Raw genomic sequence first — 20057 nt, 5'->3', positions numbered from 1 at the left:
CGGACGCTCAACCGACTGAGCCACCCAGGCGCCCCCAGACTATCTCATTCTTAATCATATCGGCAGAGATCTTACTTCTAAATACAGGCACATTCACAGGTACAAGGACCGAGAGTTAGACGTAGATTTTCAAGGGACACTATTCTCCCTACTAAAGGAATGTTCTCTCTTTTTTTAAATTCTGAAATAATTTATGTAAGTTTGGAATAATCTATTCCTTTAACAGTTGGTAAAAACTGTCAACAAAACTTTTTGGGTCGGGGCTTTTTCTTTGTGGCAAGATTTTAAAATACTAATTAAATTTCTTTTCAGGTTTGAGGACTATTCAGGTTGATACCTCTCAAGTTCACTGCATAAAGTTGTTTCTATTTTCTTCGTTTTAGGTCTGGAACATATGTAGTTATATTCCCTTTGGTTTCTAATCTCACTTATTTGTGCATTTTGTCTTTCTTCCTTAACCAGTGTTCCCAGTGGTTTGCTCATTCTATAAGTTTTTAATCAATTAATTTTGGCATTTTTTTATTTCTTTCTAGAATTTTATTTGTAGTTCACTAATTTCTACTCGAATGTTTATTTACTAGTACTTTTTTTGAACCTGCTCATGTCTAACTTCTTAAGCTAAAGGCTTAGTTGACTTTCAGCCTTCTTTTCTAACAAAAATATCTATGACAATACATATTCTTCTGAAAGTGCTATCTTAACCACATTCTCAAGTTTCGATATGTAATTTCATCATCTCATAAGTTCTTAACATCTCACTTTCCTTCTGATACCAATCTCTGATCCACGAATTATTTAAAAATGTGTGGCATGATTTCTAAACATACGAGGTTTTTCTAGTTATCTTTTTAACACTGACTTAACCGTACCACAGTCAGAAAGCGTAGTCTGCGTCACCCCATCTCTAGAGAGTGCTGACATCTGCTCAGGGCTGTCACCAGTCATCTTTAATACCTGCTGGCGACCGAGAAAACCCTTCTGCTCTGCAGCTGCTGAGTTCAGCGTCCCTGGCAGGAGCTGTGAGGTCACCTGTGCTGCCACCACCTTTCTTTTCCTTACAGAATACTTTTGAGTTTTGTTCATTAATTACTACGAAAGATATGATGAATTTATTCAGTAATAAAATGCGGAAATTTTACATCTAGAAAGATATAAAGTGAATTGAACATTTCCCATTACATAGTCGCCTATCTCTAGAAATGATTTTTCCTTTAATGACTATTTTCTTTGACATGAATGTATCTACTCCAACTTTCCTCTGGGTTTGTATTTGCTCACATTTTTTCCCATGCTTTCCCCCCACCCCCAACATTGCTGTCCTCTCTATTCCTATATTTAGATTGGTCTGTTAAAAATAACCTTTAACTGGATTTTTTAAATCAATTATGATCATCTCTCTCACTATAATTATGGATATATTTGGATTTATGTCTACTATTCTATTTTGTAATTTGTATTTTTCTTCTTTGATGTTTTTCTTTCTGTATCACCTTCCTTTGGATGGGTTTTTCATTACATTTTCTTACTGTTACTCTGGAAATTATACCCCACGTTTCCATTCTTTTAGTATTCATGTTAGCAATTCTACACTGCAGATTTAACCTGTTGGAGTCTTCAAGCAATACATTTCTTTCTTTTCCTCTTCCAAAACAAGACCTTTAAAACACTGAAACACACATATGCCCTTCTCAATTTAAAAGCTGTTATTATTGGTACACATTTCTGTTCTCTAACATTTTGTTCTTTCTGCCCACAACTCAAAATGATTTATATAATCAATGTTCAGATTTATTCATGTATTTACATTTTCTTTGCTTATCATTTCTTCTGACATCTCAAACACTCCTTTGTCATCATTTTCCTTCAGCCTTCAAGCACAGGATTAAGAAGATATCCTTTAGACAGGCTACTGATAATAAAAATCATTTTTTCAACTGTTTCTACAAATGGCTTTATTTAATCCTCACTTTTGAAAGCTAATTCTAGGGATTGTAATTCTCAACTGAAAATAATTCCTTCAGTATACTGAAGCATACTTGACAAGGGTATCTAGTCCACCATAATGCCGGAAATGAAAATCTCTAATCGGCTGTGATGACTGGTGTACAGATGGATTAATTCACAGACTACAGTGAACACTGTTACAGATTTTCAAAACTGGCAAAAGCCAAAGACAATCTACAGGGACTTCCCAGGTCCTCAACAACATGAGGATCTTGTCCTATCTCCATTTTGGTGGAAGAACACAGAAAAAGCGACAGAATCTGAGAATTTTAAGAAACAGTAATCACCATTTTAGCGTACTTACCATGCTGCTTGGATTTCTTTTTCTTTTTCTTTTTCTTCTTCTGTTTTGGTTTGTAGTGATCTTTGTCTTTCTTCTCTTTTCTTTCCTTATCCTTCTCTCTTCTCTTACCTACATGACAGGAGTGACAAAGTCAGCCATCGTGACTGATCTTGAGTCGTTGCTCTGTGGTTAACCTAAAAGCAGCATTTATGTTTTAATCAGCTATTCCAGTCACCTGCCCAGTGGATGGATTCAATTAAACTGTTCCTGTCATGGGTCTGGAACTCCTGATTAGCTTATTGGGCTCTAAGAGGGGGTCTTCATTAGCAGTGTTGAGAAATCCCAACTCCTGACACCTTGAAGTTAACACAGACAGTAGTTAAAATCTTAAATGAGTAATATACTCAGTTCCCTGATGTGGCAAGAAAGAAATTCCATAATTTAAGAAAGACCTGACTGAGGAGACTCAGCATTTCCACGGAGAATTTAATGAGAAAATATATCAGATTTTAAAAAGAACGTAATGAAATTCTTTCCTTTGGAAAAATAAAAAACTAGATCGATCCGTAAGTAATTCCTTCAGTCTTCCAACACTTCCCAGTGTGTACAATGAAGGCTAGGAACACAGTGCAAAAACTTACTTAATTAAACTGATTTTTCCTCCAAAGTTTAAAATACCCTTCTTCCCATTCACGTGTACTTTAAAAAAAAAAAAAAAAGGAATGGATGTGAAAGCAATATCCTAGGGTATTCTACTTAAAACGGACTCATCACATATACTCAACTATTGTTCCAAATCAGAATGATGTAGCCTACAATTTATCGAACATATTTAATCCACTCTCAGGGACCCAACTCCAGCTGGCTAATCTACAGAATATTTAAGACTATCATCCATTACTGTAAAATGTTTCATTATTATAGCACAGAAGACCGAAAAGAAAGCAGAAAACTCACTGACGTTTTTATAAGGTCAGTTAAAGAAGAAAGTCTGAAAAAAATGACTCTTTTCATTTACCATCCATGCCCTAAGTCCCAACAATATTAGACGGTGGCTTATTTTTAAAGAGCCATCCTACAAAGATGTTCAGAAACACAAAATTCTCAGAGGAAGCCTTCGACTCCGTCAACAAAAAATACACATAATACTATGAAAATATGTGTTTAAGAAATACGTGTGTGGAACTGAACAGCACTGATAAGTACGAACCCAGATGGTCACTGACACCTAAAGGAGCACTAACGGGTAAAAAGTAGGGGACAGACTACGTCCTCCCGCTGCCAAGCCATCTATAGTCTTTTGCTTAAAGATTACTTTCTGTTCATACCAAATGCTGTTGAGCTTTTTTCTTCCAATTTCACTTTTTTTTCTGTTTTCGACAGTCCTGCAGGTTTAGGGGAAAAATACGTTAAGTTTAGTCAGAAGCGGTTCAAAGTAGGGGACAATAGTTTACATTACAAGCGCTCACAGAAGCCTACTTAAGACTCTTTTCTCCTAAGGGTCTACGTCATTTTATCGCCTGGACTAGTAACAAAGAGGTGGGACTTCTCGCTCCCCAAAACTGATACACGAAGGATGATTTTTGTTTCTTCATGCTACCCGCGTTAAAATCTTGCCTCCACCATTTGTTAACTGTTTGGCCTTGAGCAAATCATTTAATTCGTCTGTGCTTCGGTTTCCTTCTCCGCCAGACAGGAATGACTATCTCACATCGTTATCAGTATTATGTGAGTCAAAATCCGTAAGATGTTTAGACCAGTGTTTGACTAATAATAATCAGTGTTTTTTGGTTTTTTGTTTTTTCAGTTTCTCCTCCGTGGCGGGGTAATAACTGAAGACTACCTCCTTTTTAGAAAGAGCACGAACATGGGTTCAAACATTTAAAAAGACAGATGAATGCACTGAGCAATCAGTAAAGATCTCTTCTGGCATCACAGCCTTTGGCAATCCTGAGACTGAAATGCACCCAAGTGGGAGGTCCGTGGAACATTCCTGTTTCTGTGACAATTATGACACGAATGCTCTTTAGGTCATCCAGAGGAAAAATTAAACTTCTTATTAAAGGATAGTGGTTTTCAACAAATCTGTTTAAAATTTTTAAACTGATATTTAACTTCTGTTGCCTAAACTAAGCTAGTACCTTTGAACTCCATCATGAATGTGTTGTTAGGTAACGATAAAAGCCAAAACAATTATCTTACAAATCATCTTTGGTCTTTCTCTAAAAGGAAAACACAGAGGCCTATTTGCACATTAAAAATACTCAACCTTAATGATTTGGGTACTATTAACTAATATCCCAAAATATCTTTTCAACCAGTACTCTCAATAACGGTATAGCTGACACACCGACATTTAACCAAGCTTCTCAACTCAATACTCAATCGTTTCCAATGCTAATATCTTATGTGTATCTGAGGTTAATCTAAGAGAAATATTAAAGTACATTTAATGTACAATTTCGGTCTATTATGCTTTAATATCGCCATTTACAAAGCTGCTGATTTTTCAAGACATTCCAAGACAGAATCAAAAAAAAAAAAAAAAAAAAAAAAGCTAGCACCTTACTTCAAATATTTTATACAATTTAAAAACTTAATAGAAATACAAAAATACCACTCAAATTGAATTAAATGTTAATAAGACTCTAATAGGTTTTAAATTAAGTAAGAATACTGATAGTCTCCGTGACAAAAAACAAAAAATCTTTCACAAGAAAAAAAATGAAAGGAACATCAGCACAAAGAGAAATACAACTGAATTTCCTTACTGTCAAGACTCCTGAACAAATGCATCACTTCCTTTAATAATTACTGTTTATTGGGGCACCTGGGTGGCTCGGTCGGTTGAGCATCCGACTTCGGCTCAGATCATGATCTCACAGTTGGTGGGTCCGAGCCCCACATCGGGCTCTGTGCTGACAGCTCAGAGCCTGGAGTCTGCTTCGGATTCGGTGTCCCCCTCTTTCTCTGTTCCTGCCCCTGCTTGTGTTTGCTCTCTCTCTCTCTTTCTCAAAAATGAATAAACTTTAAAAAAAAATTTACAAAAATAATTACTGTTTATTAACTACTAATTACCGCACCGTAAAAAGTCTACGTGTTTGATGCGTTTTGCTTGAAAATAATAAGACATTTACAAGACCGAGACTGGAAAGAAGCTTTCCCAGTCCTCAGTGATGGCACACGCAAGCTTCTCGACTCAATACTCGGGAGCAGCAGTTGATCTTGATTATTGCCTTGAAGGTCTCCCCCCTCCCGGGCACTGAATCCAGGGTGATTCAAAGGAAAACTGCTTCCTGGGCTGCCTGTGGGAACCCTCAGGTACTCGGAGGACAAATGCACTGGCTGGGAGCGTCTGCTCCGGAACACTCTGGAACACTGGAACACGGGAACACGGGCCGACAAAACACAACAGTGCTGTCTGCAGGATCAGGTCTACGTACACTTTTCACATGTTCCAGCGGTTCCTAAACCTTTAGATTTCTCAACTGATACGATTTCAGACGTAACACTGAGGGGCTGACAAAGGGATGTCAACATTTTATGTAAGCATAGATATTAAAATATTCATACGTGCAATAATGATGGCTGGACTTCTAAAAACACACCTAAGTAGACAAATAAAATTGATCTGTTCTAGAATTCAAGAGAAAAAACTGTTTTACGAGAAGTTCATTCCCTCATCCTTGGATTCCCCGTGTGCTGGAATTTGGGAGCCAAATAAATGAGGCCTTCGATTTATTGCAGTGTGATATTTAGGCTGAATTTTTTCAACACAACATTCTCTTCAAACAAAATATGACAGGAGAGTCTAACACAGACTACAAAAGCCGAAAATATGAGCAATGGAAACAGACGGGGCCCTTCAGGGAGGTAGGTCTCTGAACCGTGTCTGCCTGCACACGACGGAAAACCCGGCGGCGCACACTGGTTTCCCCAGCCCCTTCCAGGAGGCTGAGTATCTGTAATTCCTCTGGCTGGAAAGCGAGGCTATCCCTGAGCCTCTCCATGGAAACCCCAGGCTCCATAGGGGCCGGGAACGTTTGGTGTGGGAGTAGAAGCAGATTGTGGGGCCCCTGGCTATAGTTTTGTTTTGCCCAATTGTGAAATAAATAAACAAATCAAATAACAAGGGAAGACACTGAAAAACACTTAAAAAACCCCAAGTCTCTTACAGAGTAAATGCAAAGTCGAGGCAAGGCACTGGACTAAAACTCATCTATTTAAAGTGCCAGCACTGCACCACAGCACAGGCGAGCGGCCCACGCGTCAGAGGTTCTGTGATAATTACTGGCTCGCCCTTCCGTCCACTGAGCTTCAACATCTTTGAACTCCTTAAAGAGGCTGGAGTAATTCAGTATTTGCTACACGCACACTCGGTAGGTAAATGAGAAAATGAGCAAACGTTTCCAGACGGTAACAAAACTAAGACTCATCCTAACCTAAAACTGGTCGGCTCCATTACATACAGCACTCTACTAGTAAAATGAGAACAAAGGCATCGGTTTTTACCAGGGTACCGCTGGTGTTTTTTGGTAACATGGGCAGCAGTAGCACTCTTAACCCAGACTAGACAGAATGTGGGCACGCTCGCCCGTGAAAGAACGCAGAAGGATGGCCTCGAACGCCTCATCTCTACCGTGAAAGGTTTTAACCTTTCAGAACAGGTGTATGTGATAATTTGCATAATCTCATGAATCCTTTACCAGGACTGCTAAACTCAACAGTGTGTGTACCTCGGACACATGAATAATAAACATCTAAGTCTGCTCAACTACTTCCCAGCTTATGACTAACATCCTCCTCATCTTCAACAACCCAAGAGTTTCAATCTGACAAAAACACCCCAGGAAAAGTCTTTGACTCAAGTTCGAGTAAATAATGCTTGCTATGGAAGTAACAAAATTTCCTTTTATTAATGAAGATGGAAACCAACCAAGCAAGCACACATGCATATATTAAAAAAACAACAAAACACGACAGAAACAAAAACAGCTGTCACTGTGGTTCTACATGAAAGACTACAGAAGTCCAACAAGACTGCAAAACAGTGGAAAGAAGGTAGGAAACAAAACTGGTAAGAGATAAAAGCATGCCAACGACTGAGAATGTTAATGCAAGTCACAGAGGCTCACAAAGTTTTAATAAAAAGGCGTCCAATTAGAATACGACCTGAATTTCACTACTTCCTCCAAAAATAAAAAATTACAAGAAGTAACAGAAATAAATCAGAACCCCCATCATGCCACATTCGAATACTGTGACTGTGTTCAACCCTCTAATAAACGGCCTTTCAGTAATTAACATTTAAACCATGCACTTCCTTGATTTAAGCAATGAAGGTTGCCAGCTGTCGGCACACCCAGAAGATCCTCACCCGTCAACGCATCTACAAATTCGTCGTCTTACAAATCTCAGCTCCTCTCTACCGTTCACTTTTCCAGAATACTGTCCTACTACTTTGATTTTCTCAAAGTTATCTCTAAGTCTTAAAAAAGAGAAGAATATTATGCCTTCCCACCCCCCCCCCCCCCGACACACTATTATGAGAAACAAGAACCACACCCCAGTCGTAATTAGCAGTAAGTCAGGCCGCAAATAAGCTAGAAATTCTAACCAAAGACGAGGCTAATACTCTGGTTAGAAGTAAAGTCATTTCAACCAAGGATTCCACTTCATGCGCAATCACTACTTTGACATTTTAGGATATGTAATCTAAAATCACTCTTCATTATTACATAGCTGTTTACATTGGTCTACGTTTCAGTCACGTTACGATTAGAAAATATATGTATATATTTAAAGAAAATACAAATATCGTCAAAGGCACGTCTGAAAATAATTTCCCCAATGGATATAGACTATAACTTTAACATACTTTTCATATATTCAGTACCACGAAAAAGTCCAGATTATTCACCAACTGTGTAAGACCTTCATCAGGAAAATATCTCAGAGAGCCAAGGTAATTCAGGAATTTTGTGGGAAAAGGGAAAAGAAAAATTACCCGAAGGATAGAAGGGGCTTGGAAAAAAAGTCAACAGGCAACGGATCGGACTTGGGAAATGACAAATGTTTCAAAACCTATAAATCTTCACATTTGGGCACTGGAATTTTTAAACAAAATACAGAAACAAAATGACTTCAATCTTTGTTGATAAAATCAAACTGCAGAAAACTGTGTATTTAATATTACATTTTTACTTTGAAAGAAGGTAAAGGCAGTAATCTAAAAGGTAAGTTACTTCAATCATTTTATTTTCATACGTGCCACCACCAGGAAAGAGCAAGCTCTATTTTCTGCTTCATCTGATGAGTTGGTAGAGAAAGTGACTCCAGGGCGGGTGCTATTAAAACAATCAGCCCTCATGCTCTGGGCTGCAGATCAAGAAACAGTCTTACATTTTTCTCCAGCTCTGAACTGGCTCAATTCCGACTTCCTTCATCCCTCTATCTCCAAATTAGTAATTTACTAGAAGAACATATGAAGTTAGTATTCGCCTTTTTTAAATCCTATATACTCTTTGGTTGAGGTTAAAATCTTCTAAGACTTCCAAATAAAATAATGTAACCATATCATAGGTTACAGTATCATAAAACTGTCCCCAAAATGTGTTACTGGCTGCTTTTGCACATTAGGCTCCCCAGATGACTTCGTAACAAAGGACATTTAAATTACGGAGAGTGGGGGCGCCTGGGTGGCGCAGTCGGTTAAGCGTCCGACTTCAGCCAGGTCACGATCTCGCGGTCCGTGAGTTCGAGCCCCGCGTCAGGCTCTGGGCTGATGGCTCGGAGCCTGGAGCCTGTTTCCGATTCTGTGTCTCCCTCTCTCTCTGCCCCTCCCCCGTTCATGCTCTGTCTCTCTCTGTCCCAAAAATAAATTAAAAAAAAAAAAAAAAAAAAATTACGGAGAGTGTGCCTGCAAATAGGGGGTTATATTTAAGGTATACAGTTAAATTGAAGCCACGTGTTTCTTAAATACTAAATTCTATTCAAACCCTTAAACCTGAATACCGATCCCATTAGGTATTTTCTGGCTTCAAACCCAAGAACTTATGTCATTACAGTCAGCTCTAACAATTCCTATTTTTAATTAAAAACAAAAACAGGATATAAGAAAGAAGCAAGGAGAAAGAAGTAGATTAAAATGACAAAACAGGAAGTCAGTCCAGGGAGGCTGATGGTAAATGATTGCACAAAAGAATTTTAAAGTGAAACCCTCTCTCCCGTAGACGTTACATAAGAGCATCTATGAAGAGGAACTACATGTTAAAGTCACGGAAGCCAACATCAGAGCGTCTATGCCCTCTAAGTGCAAGCCTACCTCCTTATAAAATGAATCTTTATTTTTATTATTATTATTTTTTTACCTGATGCTGTTGGAGCTCCTTTTCCATCAGCTATCGCTCTGGACGAGGGATTCGTAAGCATCTGTGCGTCTTCCTTTTCTGGCCTGGGACATTCATGAGGACAAACGGGTTCTGGGGCGGGTGGTGCCGAAACTTCCGAGGCACGACTTAAGTCAAGAGGGAGACAGGGTCCCAGCTTCTGGAGTGGCAAATGTGCAACATCGGGCACTACACAAGATAAAGGATGTAACAGAATATTAACAGAGGTCCACGGGCTCGGTAAGTATCAATGTGGAGTAAAACGTTATCTGCGTCAAATCTCGCCTGACCTAAGGGCACTCAATAAATGTTTGTAAACAAAGTGCTTTTAAGTCTAAAAGATGGAAGAAGGAAAAAGTAGTAACTTCTTAACATTCTAATACTCTTTATCTCTTTTATGTTTGGTTCTATAGGAAATCAATATACATTACCCTCTGGTACTGAAGACTCTTGCTGATTCTGAGAACTGATGGAGAACATGCTCGCATCAGTGGCTGGAGAGGGAGGAGACACCTTTTCTATGGAATCATCAGGCATGGGCAAGGTGGCTAAGCGCTGAGATCTTCTTCTCCGCTCACTATGCTTGAAAGGTCTAGGGGGGTTCACAGGCTGTGGAGAACCTAGAAAAAGATCTTCAATGTTCACGAAGCAGATACATGCCAGGATCATCTTATAATATTTAAGGAGATAAATGGGAAAAATGATTCAAATTCTGCCCTCTGATGGTGTTAGGTATCCACAAGGAACGGCATGTTCCAAAAGTAATCAAAGGCAAAAACTGTGCCCTCATTCACAAAAAGCTAATCAAAACTTCTAAGGTCTAAGGCCTACTAGAACCAAAAGAAAATAACATGGAACATGGATTTCAGGTAGTTTCCCAAGTGACAGTCTACAGTTAATTCTCTAATTGTAGATCATTGTGTTAGTTGCCATTCTTCCTTTGGGAAAATAGTCTGTATAGCTGAGATTTTTAAAAAAATTAAATATAGATAGATAGATCTCTTTAGCTACATTACAAATCTAGAAACTCTAAGGGACAAAAAGGCAGGGGGCATAGGTGACAAAAATCTGACATGCATTGTAGAGTCAGTGCTTTACTTGCCAAAATAAAACTAAAGTACATTAAGTTTATCCCACCCTCGTTCCCACAAATGGATTTTTATAAACATTTTGGGCCTGATTCATTAAAAAAAATTGAACACAAACAACTTTAAGTACTTATTATAGGCAAATAATGAGGACTTTAAAATATAACACTGTTCTTGCCCTCATTTTTTTTTTTTTTTTTAAATAACTAATTTGGTGGGTCAATTAAGCATCTTCTAGCTAGGTAACACAAAAGTTTGGAAATCTGTGGGGTTTTTTTTTTAACCTTTAGTTTTCTTCTTTCTACGGGGCATGTAAACATGTTGAAGAATTTAGAACAGACAGGATTACACAGGCCAATATACTCATGTTAACTTAGAAGGAGGAAATAAGAGTGGTTGATGCTTTGGGTACTTAAAAATCATATTACAAAAATCAAAAAAAAAAAAAAAAGACATGGTGATAATTGAAAAAAGAATGAAAGAATAAAATTCAATTGCTGTAACACTGTGGCTATAATACCAAAATATCAAACCATTTCAAAATAAAATACTTATCAATGTCACGTGACATTGTGGTGACTACTAACAACATTATGTTATTTCGTGGTAAATGCCAAAATGAAATGAAGCTTATGAGGAAACAACTGAGTTTTTCTGTTCCCATTCTCCCTACCCATTTATTAAAAAGAACAAAACCAAAACAAAACAGAAAAAAAAAATACCAACGCCTGCTCAAAAATTCAAAAATACAGTTTGGTAGAAAATACGGCAACTGAATTGGGAGAAAGAGACTATATTTGGCTGATGAAAGTCTCCTCGATGCCAACATTTTTAATTGTTGTAGAAAACATGATATGGAAGAGTTCCTAAGAACATGTGTCTTCACTTACGAATCAGGATACTAGTTCGCTTGTGTGAACTGACAAGGGAAGTATCTTTTATCCAGCGACTTCCCAGGTCACAGCTTTTCAAACCGTCTCTAACTTAGAATACGGAACTAACCGGAGAAGCAGAGGGTCCATACAAATCTCCGTTTATATATCCAGACCCACGTTGGAAGGCTATTTTTAAAAAGACTAAGTTAACTCTTGAAAGATCAGTGGTACTGAAACAGTAAAACCTTTAAAAAGAAGATGAAGGAAGCGTTCTTCTCCCTTCCTCGGTAAGAATACACGGAAGTCTGAACTCCAAATCCCAGAACAAGAATGAATAAAACCTATCGCGGGGGGCTACAGACAACTGGGAACAAGAACTAAATCTACCCATGAGAATAGTCTTAGGAGTTGAGGAAAAACATCCAGTGTGAGTCTCTTCCTAGCTCCTTGTTTTGGTTTGGTTTTTTGTAATGAATCAGGCCTCTCATTGTGCTCGGATTACTATTAATTGAGGAGAGTCAAACTACAGAATTGGCGCCATGAAATGTACAGCCTCTGTACAGTCAATCAGTCAGACATGTATATGGTTTTTGCCCCTGAAAATAGTTTTAAGCCTTCCCTGTCAGATCCACTTAAGTTTGAATTTTTAAAAAGCAACTTCATAAAAATACAATATAACTACAATCAAACTGTTTTTAATGTATCTTATAGGATAAGTAACTATTTTTTAAAAATCTGTGCTCACTAGTTTTATTTATCACTGAAGAAGAAAGCTGAGATACAAGCGTCAAATCCTCGACTTGTATTAATTCTGGGGAAAGTGGTGATTTAGGGGGTTTTATACACCCAGAAGAATCTCCAGATTCATGTTTGCATTTCTTGCTGCGAGCCTTCCCTGAAGACAAAGTTGAGGATAACAGTGCAGGTTTCTGAGTGTTGGCAGAACTGCTAATGTCAGCTTCATTTTTTTTCTGACTTTGAGGTTTAGGTGAAATCGCCTGAATAAATAATAAAAAATTGATATTTTTATTTTGGTTTCTTCATTTTTGTTCTTGTATTCTATTTTGATTGTTAAGCAACTTTAGTATCCAAAAACATTGTTAAGCAACATGTAACATTTCTATTACAAATGAAAAACCAAAAAGAACCCCACAAATTATTAACTAAAAGTTGAATAGGCTATCTTTAAAGGGATGCTGTCGGCTTTTGGTCTACATTTGCTTTTTTTTTTTTAAAAAAACTGTATTATTCATCATATTTTCGGAATATAAAATGATAGCTTGACGGACAAATATTTTCACGGTATTACGCTGAAATACACCTATTTTGAAACTTAATTACCAACTACGTCGATAACAGGTAAATAAACAGCATTTCCACTGTTCAGATGCGTTTAATTGAATACATTTAAGCTCCTGACTTTTAGATGTCTTGTTAAAAAACAATTTCCTTTATCAAGTTGACTGCAGAAGTCTAAGTAGACAGCTTCCCTTTAAAGAAAGATCTCAACAGGAAAACAATGACCAAATTAACGAAACATTATCTTTAACTCATTTTAGTGCTGAAAGCTAGAGTTTCATAAGCATAGTGCGTCATGAAATCAAAGCCACCAGCAGTACAGAGTTAAAAGACCAAAAAACAATACAAAACAAGCAACAACAACAACAACAAAAAAAACCAAGGAGTAAAACCAAGTGTAAGTTAAAAACATTGGATTTAAAAACAAAATACGTCGCATTCTTAGATGAGAATTTTTACCTTCCTCCTGCCAACTGATACTTTTAAAAAAAAATTAGAACTTTGTCAGTTCTTTCATAAAGTATATCTTGGTTCATTTGGCAGTATCATTTCCTCCCTATATAGAAATTTATGTGAACGTGTCCAAAGACAACAGAGAATAGCCACATTGGATGGATTTACAATCTATGGTGTTGGAATGCCTGGGCTGTATCTCTTTCTGATACACGGATCTGAGACCAAAACAGGAGATACCCTTTTAAAAAATAATCTATGCTAAGATAGGCCTCTCTACAGAATCAAATTGCTAACGCTATGAACAGCATGCTTGTCCCCAGGAAACCTTTTTGCTTCCTTATCTTTTATGAGGGATGACCATCAGGCCAGCAGTCTGTGGTTCTCTGGAACATGAAAGAGCATCGTCTGGGGACCAAACAGCTTTCTGCTCCCGCTAACGGACAAGGCGCTCCAAGTCTGATGCACAGTTGGTGCCAAGTAGATAGAGCACCTCGCGATGCTCTGCAGGTGGCATGCTGGACGCGCCACAGAAAGGGCTGGTGGCAAGTATCCCCTTCAATCGGTTGTCATCATCTCTAGTCTTGAACTTACTCATCATGCGTGTGTACAAGTGCAGATTAATTGTTTGAAAAAGTACTCCATAAATGGAAAGGAGTCCTAAACTTATCATAAAAGGTGTTGCCAGAAAAGTAATTAGAGCCATTACTTGTAAATAAACAATTTTATTGTTCATCTTCACATACGTGAGAGACATCACTACAGCATCCATTACTCTCAAGTTACAAAGTTATGAAACAAGATTGAAAACTGAAATTAGTATCTTGATAAGGTGCTTAACTTCTAAACAAGGACAAATTAACATTTTTAAAAACTTACTGAATTATGCATCTAATGCAGGTTTTATCCAAAAGTAAATATAACATGACAATTCCCTAATACAATTAAATAACCTATAATTAATATCTGAGAATTGGGGTTCAAGACCACAGTTTGATTTTTTTTTTTTTTTTTTGAGTGTCAATAAAGAAAATCCATTAGCACAGTAAGTTCTGGCTATAGGCCTGTTATAAATCTATGTCATGAGTGACATTCATGATTTTACTCATTAAGACAACAGAGGTTAGTGACAATCGATGCCTCTCCTTTAAGTCTGTAGTTCATACCAGTACTTGGAAGTAAGAGTTTTATAAGTCGGCTTTTTAACTTTGAAGCAGGGCGAACAGCATAAAAATTGTTGGGTTACAAAACATTTTCACAATGATATCAATCTGAATGACAAAAAATGAGGGAACAGCATCATGTTCCTTAAAAATCTAAAATAATTTACAAAGTTTTCAGTAATGACTGTTGGTCTCTTTGTTACAAAACTGGCAAGGACTCTCAAAATGCCTTAATGATGCAAGCAAACAGCCGAGTTACTCAATTTGTCTTTCTTTTTTTTTTATAAACTCAATTTCAGAATGCTGTTTTCTGTACTTCTCTCTGAAATGAGCCCTGCCCTCGCCACTAATTTCCACATAGAAGAAGTAATCTTCACAATCACATTCACCGCAGCAGGATTGTGCATCATGAAAGATTGACATTGTAATGAATTTTCCAGAAACATTTTATTACCAAGTCCCTGATTTATTGCATTCTGAGAATACCATAAACAGTGGTGAAAATACAAAATATTGTTATATATGGGACGTTGAATATAGTAATACACAGTAAAAAAAAAAAAAAAATCACTTAAAATTTGGTTGATATGCTGACAATAACGGCAAAGACTTAACCGCTTGATGATCACAGAAAATCAGAAGGTATGATTCGCTGACATATTAATCAATTTAAAAGACCATTGATTTCATACAACATTAATGGAGGCACCAAAACAATGCACTGTTATCAAATCAGGCCTAAAATAACCCTGAAAAACTCAATACAATATCAATTAAATTTGGACTATTTTTTAAAACGCGTAGAGAGAAGAGCAGAAGATACTCATTTTAAAGTCTTCTTTATTAGGCTACTAATAAAGAAAATTAAATTAATACAAAAAGGATATATTAAAACTACATTAAGGCTCAGATTTTAAAACAGGAGAACCAAGGAAATCCAGTTATGGCTATTACTGTGTTCTTATAGTCTTACAGTGCCCAAGAAGTTAAGCCCTTAGAGAATGTAAAAGCATGCACAGTTCATTATGTACAGGTACTGTGGGAATCTGAAGGTAGCCAAGGCAAAATCTAGCAACTGCAACCTTCACTTTTAAATTCCTCTATTAGGTGGTTTAAAGACAGACCCTTAATAGTTTTTTAAAATTCTTTTTTTTTGTCGTTATTAAAATATACATCCTAGCAAAAATGTATGGCTCATTGATCAATTCATAAAACACATAGTCAGTCTAACAACACCAATTGTTACAATATAAAAGAAACTTCTTACAAAAGAAGCTTTATTAGATGTCAAAAACCCTGTTTCAACTCACAAATGAAAAGTATTTGTGTAAGGGTCTTTTTGTAAGCTAGTTAAAGGTGATCCAGCTGGAAGCTTATACCCTGGGACGCCTGTCTCCAGGCCTTCAAATGTTGGAGATAAAGGCTTTAATGCCAGTCTACCGAAAACAAACACTAGCAAAGTCTGTAGTTTCTCTGCGTACCTTGGAGAAGGCAGAGTTAAAAATATATCATCAATTAATTAGCTTCCTATTCCCATATCCAATCAAAAGGGCAATTTCAATTACGTGGATACTATAGCTCCGTGATCATTCCAGTTGGGAACCTTGAAAAAAATCAAATGCTACCATTTCATACCTGCTCCAGCATTGGAGCCGTTTCATTGAAGTCTTCCTTTTTTTCAGCACCATCCACCCCAACAGCTTTGGATGCCAACAAACCTTGAGAAAAATTGTACAGAAATTGCTTATTAGAAAAAATACTGGCTTCTGATATAATCAACTTCCCCCAAATGTTAGCAGTTGAAATCCCCCATCCTTTTTAATATAGAGGATTTAATATAAAGTTTACTTGTCAAAAACATGAACACCCTTTATAATGACTCAAGGGACTGAATCAGAACTTGAGTTTTTTACACAATCAGTTCTCTGTAAAAAAAAAAAAAAAAAAAAAAAATTACTCCTAAAGATATCCTTAAAAAAAACGCATGCATACACATTTTAATTCTACGACTTAATGTCTAGAAACCAAAGATTGGTTAGATTAACTAATACTCATAATATGGGCTTTGTCTACACAACTGAAATACAGCGTTAATATCAAGATCTGAGAAATCCTTCCAAACATCTAGAAGACTGTGCTGTTGTTATATTATTAGCTAAACGACGACTCCCAATTTTTATTTCCACGTGGATCCTTTGGCCAAAGCTTTATGGGTTCATCCCTATACCCTGCTGTACCTTATCTTCTTGCAGAAGTGCCAAAAACACTGATGGATCTGTTTTATGTTAATGGGGGGAAAAGTGCAGGTCCTTCCTACATTCAACTTAATATTATGGAGCCTCATTCTATAAACTATGAAGTAATTTAGGAATTCCAGTTTTCTCCAATGTGTATCACTAATTCTCAATTTTCGAGGACAGAGTATTTTATCTAGAGTATATAAATCAACTTTATAGGACAATAAAACTCTGCCTTAATTTCTAAATTAAAGGCAGTTAGGGGCGCCTGGGTGGCTCAGACAGTTAAGCGTCCGACTTTGGCTCAGGTCAGGATCTCGCATTCGTGGGTTCGAGCCCCGCGTCGGGCTCTGTGCTGACAGCTCGGAGCCTGGAGCCTGCTTCAAATTCTGTCTCCTTGTCTCTCTGCCCCTCCCCCACTTGTGCTGTCTCTATCAAAAATAAATAAATGTAAAAAAAAATTTTTTTAATAAATAAATAAATAAAGGCATTTACTTGGTCAAGATGCTTTGCTAAGCACCTGACAAGCACTGTCAATATAGCCAAGTTTATAACGCTTGTATAATACAAGTATGTCTTTGCTTATGACCACTGGGCACATAAAAGGGCCCCAAATATCATTTCTACCATTACAAAGTTGGCTACACAAGGGGCACCTGGCTGGCTCAGTCAGTTCAATGTCCGACTTCAGCCCAGGTCACGATCTCACGGCCTGTGAGTTCGAGCCCCGCGTTGGGCTCTTGTGCTGACGGCTCAGAGCCTGGAGCCTGCTTCAGATTCTGTGTCTCTCTCTCTGCCCTCCCCTGCTCATCCTCTGCCTCTCTCAATCTCAAAAATGAATAAATGTTAAAAAAAAAAAAAAATTTTAAACAAAGTTGGCTACACAAAACCTCTGCTTCAAAGGAAGACTGTTTAACAATCAGCAACGTAACAGTTAACTTACTGCAGCAATTATACCCCCTAGACTCCTGAAGCTGTCTATACAGTGTAGTTAATAGGAGGGAAAAAAAGTGCCCCCAAATACCACATAACATTGAGCTATCCACGTGGCAACATCTCTTGGCTTTTTCAGGTAACTATCTTGAAGATGTTAAGTAATCTAAGTAGGAATTCAAATATTAAAGACGTATCCTTAAAGCAGTACTACAGGCAAGTGTTAAATTAGGCCAAAAGCACCTTTCCTTTTCTAGAAAGTTGAATATCCAGCACCCAGAATTGTAATTTAAAATAGAAAAGGGGCTTTCCATTTCTATTGTTTTACACAACGATTTTGACTTTTGACAGATCAGTGACTGATATTAAAAATGTATTTGGTCCAGTCTGAGATAACAATCTATATAGTTTGCTCACACGATATTAAATGTAGATTTAAACGGGGGTGGGGGGGAAAGCCAATAGAGAAATAATTTTATAAAAATCTTACAAACCATAGATTCAATCCTGATTATATTAATATCACATCTGAACATAGTTTTAGATGACTGAAACAGATGTAGCATGGTGTATTTCCTTAACATTTAAAATCATGTTCATTAGGTTTTTCTTCTCTAGCTAATATTTTTGGGAATCAATACTACTGAAATAAAAAAAATAATTAGGGAACCAAGTTCTTTTGCAGGGAAATGAGTAGAGTTTCCACTTCTAATGTTTACTCAAACAGGACAAATATTTGGCTATTCAATCTATTAAATGTATCTTATATTTTGTTTCCTTTCATAGAGGTGGTAGAAATATTTTTTAAATCTCATCAATACACGGAAGAGATCTCAAATTACAAAAATAAGGTACTACAAGTTTTAAAAGAAACTAATTGAGACATATTTGCAAATTTAAATTAGAATATTATAGACCCAATTAATTAAAAGCAATTCCCACCTAATGGTTTGTGATGGAAAAATAAAGCTTTGTAATGTTCTTATAAAAAGTAATGGAGCATTTAATAAAAACTACTCAAAATTAGATTAGAAAATTGCAATACTTGGAATTCAGTGAATTCAAATGCCTCAAATATGATCGAGAAAAAGCTTTTCACGCTTTGTATACATGCTATCTTACAAAAGAGGTACCAGATACAAACAAGAGGACAAAAATAAAAGTCTCTGAAAGGTCTCTGATTACTGCCACCTTAAGAGGCTGTCCGAAATCTGTTTTCCTGGCCTGTGAATATTCTGGGTAAAAATGCAATATCCTTAGAAAATGAGAAGAAGTGAAAGGAAAGAGATACAAATGAAGTTAGTTTTACTTCTTTGAAAATGCTTATTAATTATATATCACTAAACAGGTCCATCTCCAGAAGAACATATCTGTAACGATCTTAACAGAATGCATTATTCAGTTTCAAGATGTTACGCAAATATCAGATAAAAGTAGAATACCAAATATTCCTAAGTCCCACCCACAAAGTTACAATTTCTCAATACTGTACTTCAGCTGCAATATCACAGTTGTCTGCCTCTGCTAATAGGAATGCACAGAACAGAGGCCAGAGAACCCTGGGATGGCAAATGGCAGGAAGGACAAAGTAAGTAGTTAAATCTGTGCTCTTCTTTTCAACCAGGGATTCCAACACAGGGAATTCAGACAGAGGATTCAAACACAACATTCCTGCTGTGGGAAAAAGAATCGAATATTCTTGACATTATTATCAGTAACATGTACGGGCCCGTTCCAACCTCTGGGTTTTTTCAAATTATTTTTAAAGTTCCTTAAGCTGCACAAACTTTCAGGGGCTGAAATTCTAGGAACTCCTACAAGTTGTAGAATCGGATCATGTGCCAATTGCTGATGTCTCTTCTTTTGCTCCCTTGTCAATCTGTATTTTAAAATCTACTCAAATTTGCTTGCAGTCAGTCTGCTTGCAACTTTGTCCCAAAGCATGGGCTCTTGACTCGCTCCGTAAAATCGTCAATTCTAAATCAGTATGCATAAAGTATATTAACTATCAATAAGGTATATCACGTAATGAAAAACAAGTCTCTGGAAGGACATCTATACACCGTGCCACTACCGTTTCAGTATGTACTTATTTGGAAACTTCAAAAAAAGCCATCCTGTACCATCCCCTAAACAGAATTCACGTTTAGAATCTCTATAGCGTGTGACCATCGGGAAGTGCACAGAAAGAGTGAAGACGGGAATTAAATTTATCCAGTGGCTGATCTGCTTATTTCCAGCCAGAAAGATTTCAAAAATAAAAATGTGGAGTGGGGGGAAACACATCAGAGCAGCGAAGATGCTGCCATGATCACAGCCCTATTCCTCTCAGTA

The 20057-nt window shown here is 37.1% G+C and overlaps 1 protein-coding gene and 1 long non-coding RNA gene across 18 annotated transcripts in view; one reads left to right on the top strand and one right to left on the bottom strand.

Annotated features, from left to right (window-relative positions):
• The window catches only part of LOC131494661 (uncharacterized), a 101230-nt gene that overhangs the window by 8377 nt on the left and 72796 nt on the right, over window positions 1–20057 (top strand). The gene's annotated exons all lie outside the window — the stretch shown is intronic.
• The window catches only part of PHF20L1 (PHD finger protein 20 like 1), an 87336-nt gene that overhangs the window by 34558 nt on the left and 32721 nt on the right, over window positions 1–20057 (bottom strand). For 13 of the 17 annotated variants that reach the window (XM_058699110.1, XM_058699108.1, XM_058699106.1 and 10 more), the window contains 6 exons: window positions 16189–16271; window positions 12384–12636; window positions 10107–10295; window positions 9658–9864; window positions 3616–3672; window positions 2309–2416 (listed from right to left, as the gene is read on the bottom strand). In XM_058699110.1, the coding sequence (XP_058555093.1) occupies window positions 2309–2416; window positions 3616–3672; window positions 9658–9864; window positions 10107–10295; window positions 12384–12636; window positions 16189–16271 (897 nt within the window). Of the gene's footprint in view, window positions 1–2308; window positions 2417–3615; window positions 3673–9657; window positions 9865–10106; window positions 10296–12383; window positions 12637–14981; window positions 16272–20057 lie in introns of those variants that run through there. The other 4 variants (XM_058699114.1, XM_058699122.1, XM_058699119.1 and 1 more) reach the window with 2 other exon arrangements.

Source organism: Neofelis nebulosa, chromosome 14 (assembly GCF_028018385.1).
Source record: "Neofelis nebulosa isolate mNeoNeb1 chromosome 14, mNeoNeb1.pri, whole genome shotgun sequence".
NCBI classification, from domain to species: domain Eukaryota; kingdom Metazoa; phylum Chordata; class Mammalia; order Carnivora; family Felidae; genus Neofelis; species Neofelis nebulosa.
The sequence above is the reverse complement of the archived record's forward strand: the minus strand, read 5'-3'. Positions and strand labels throughout refer to the sequence as shown.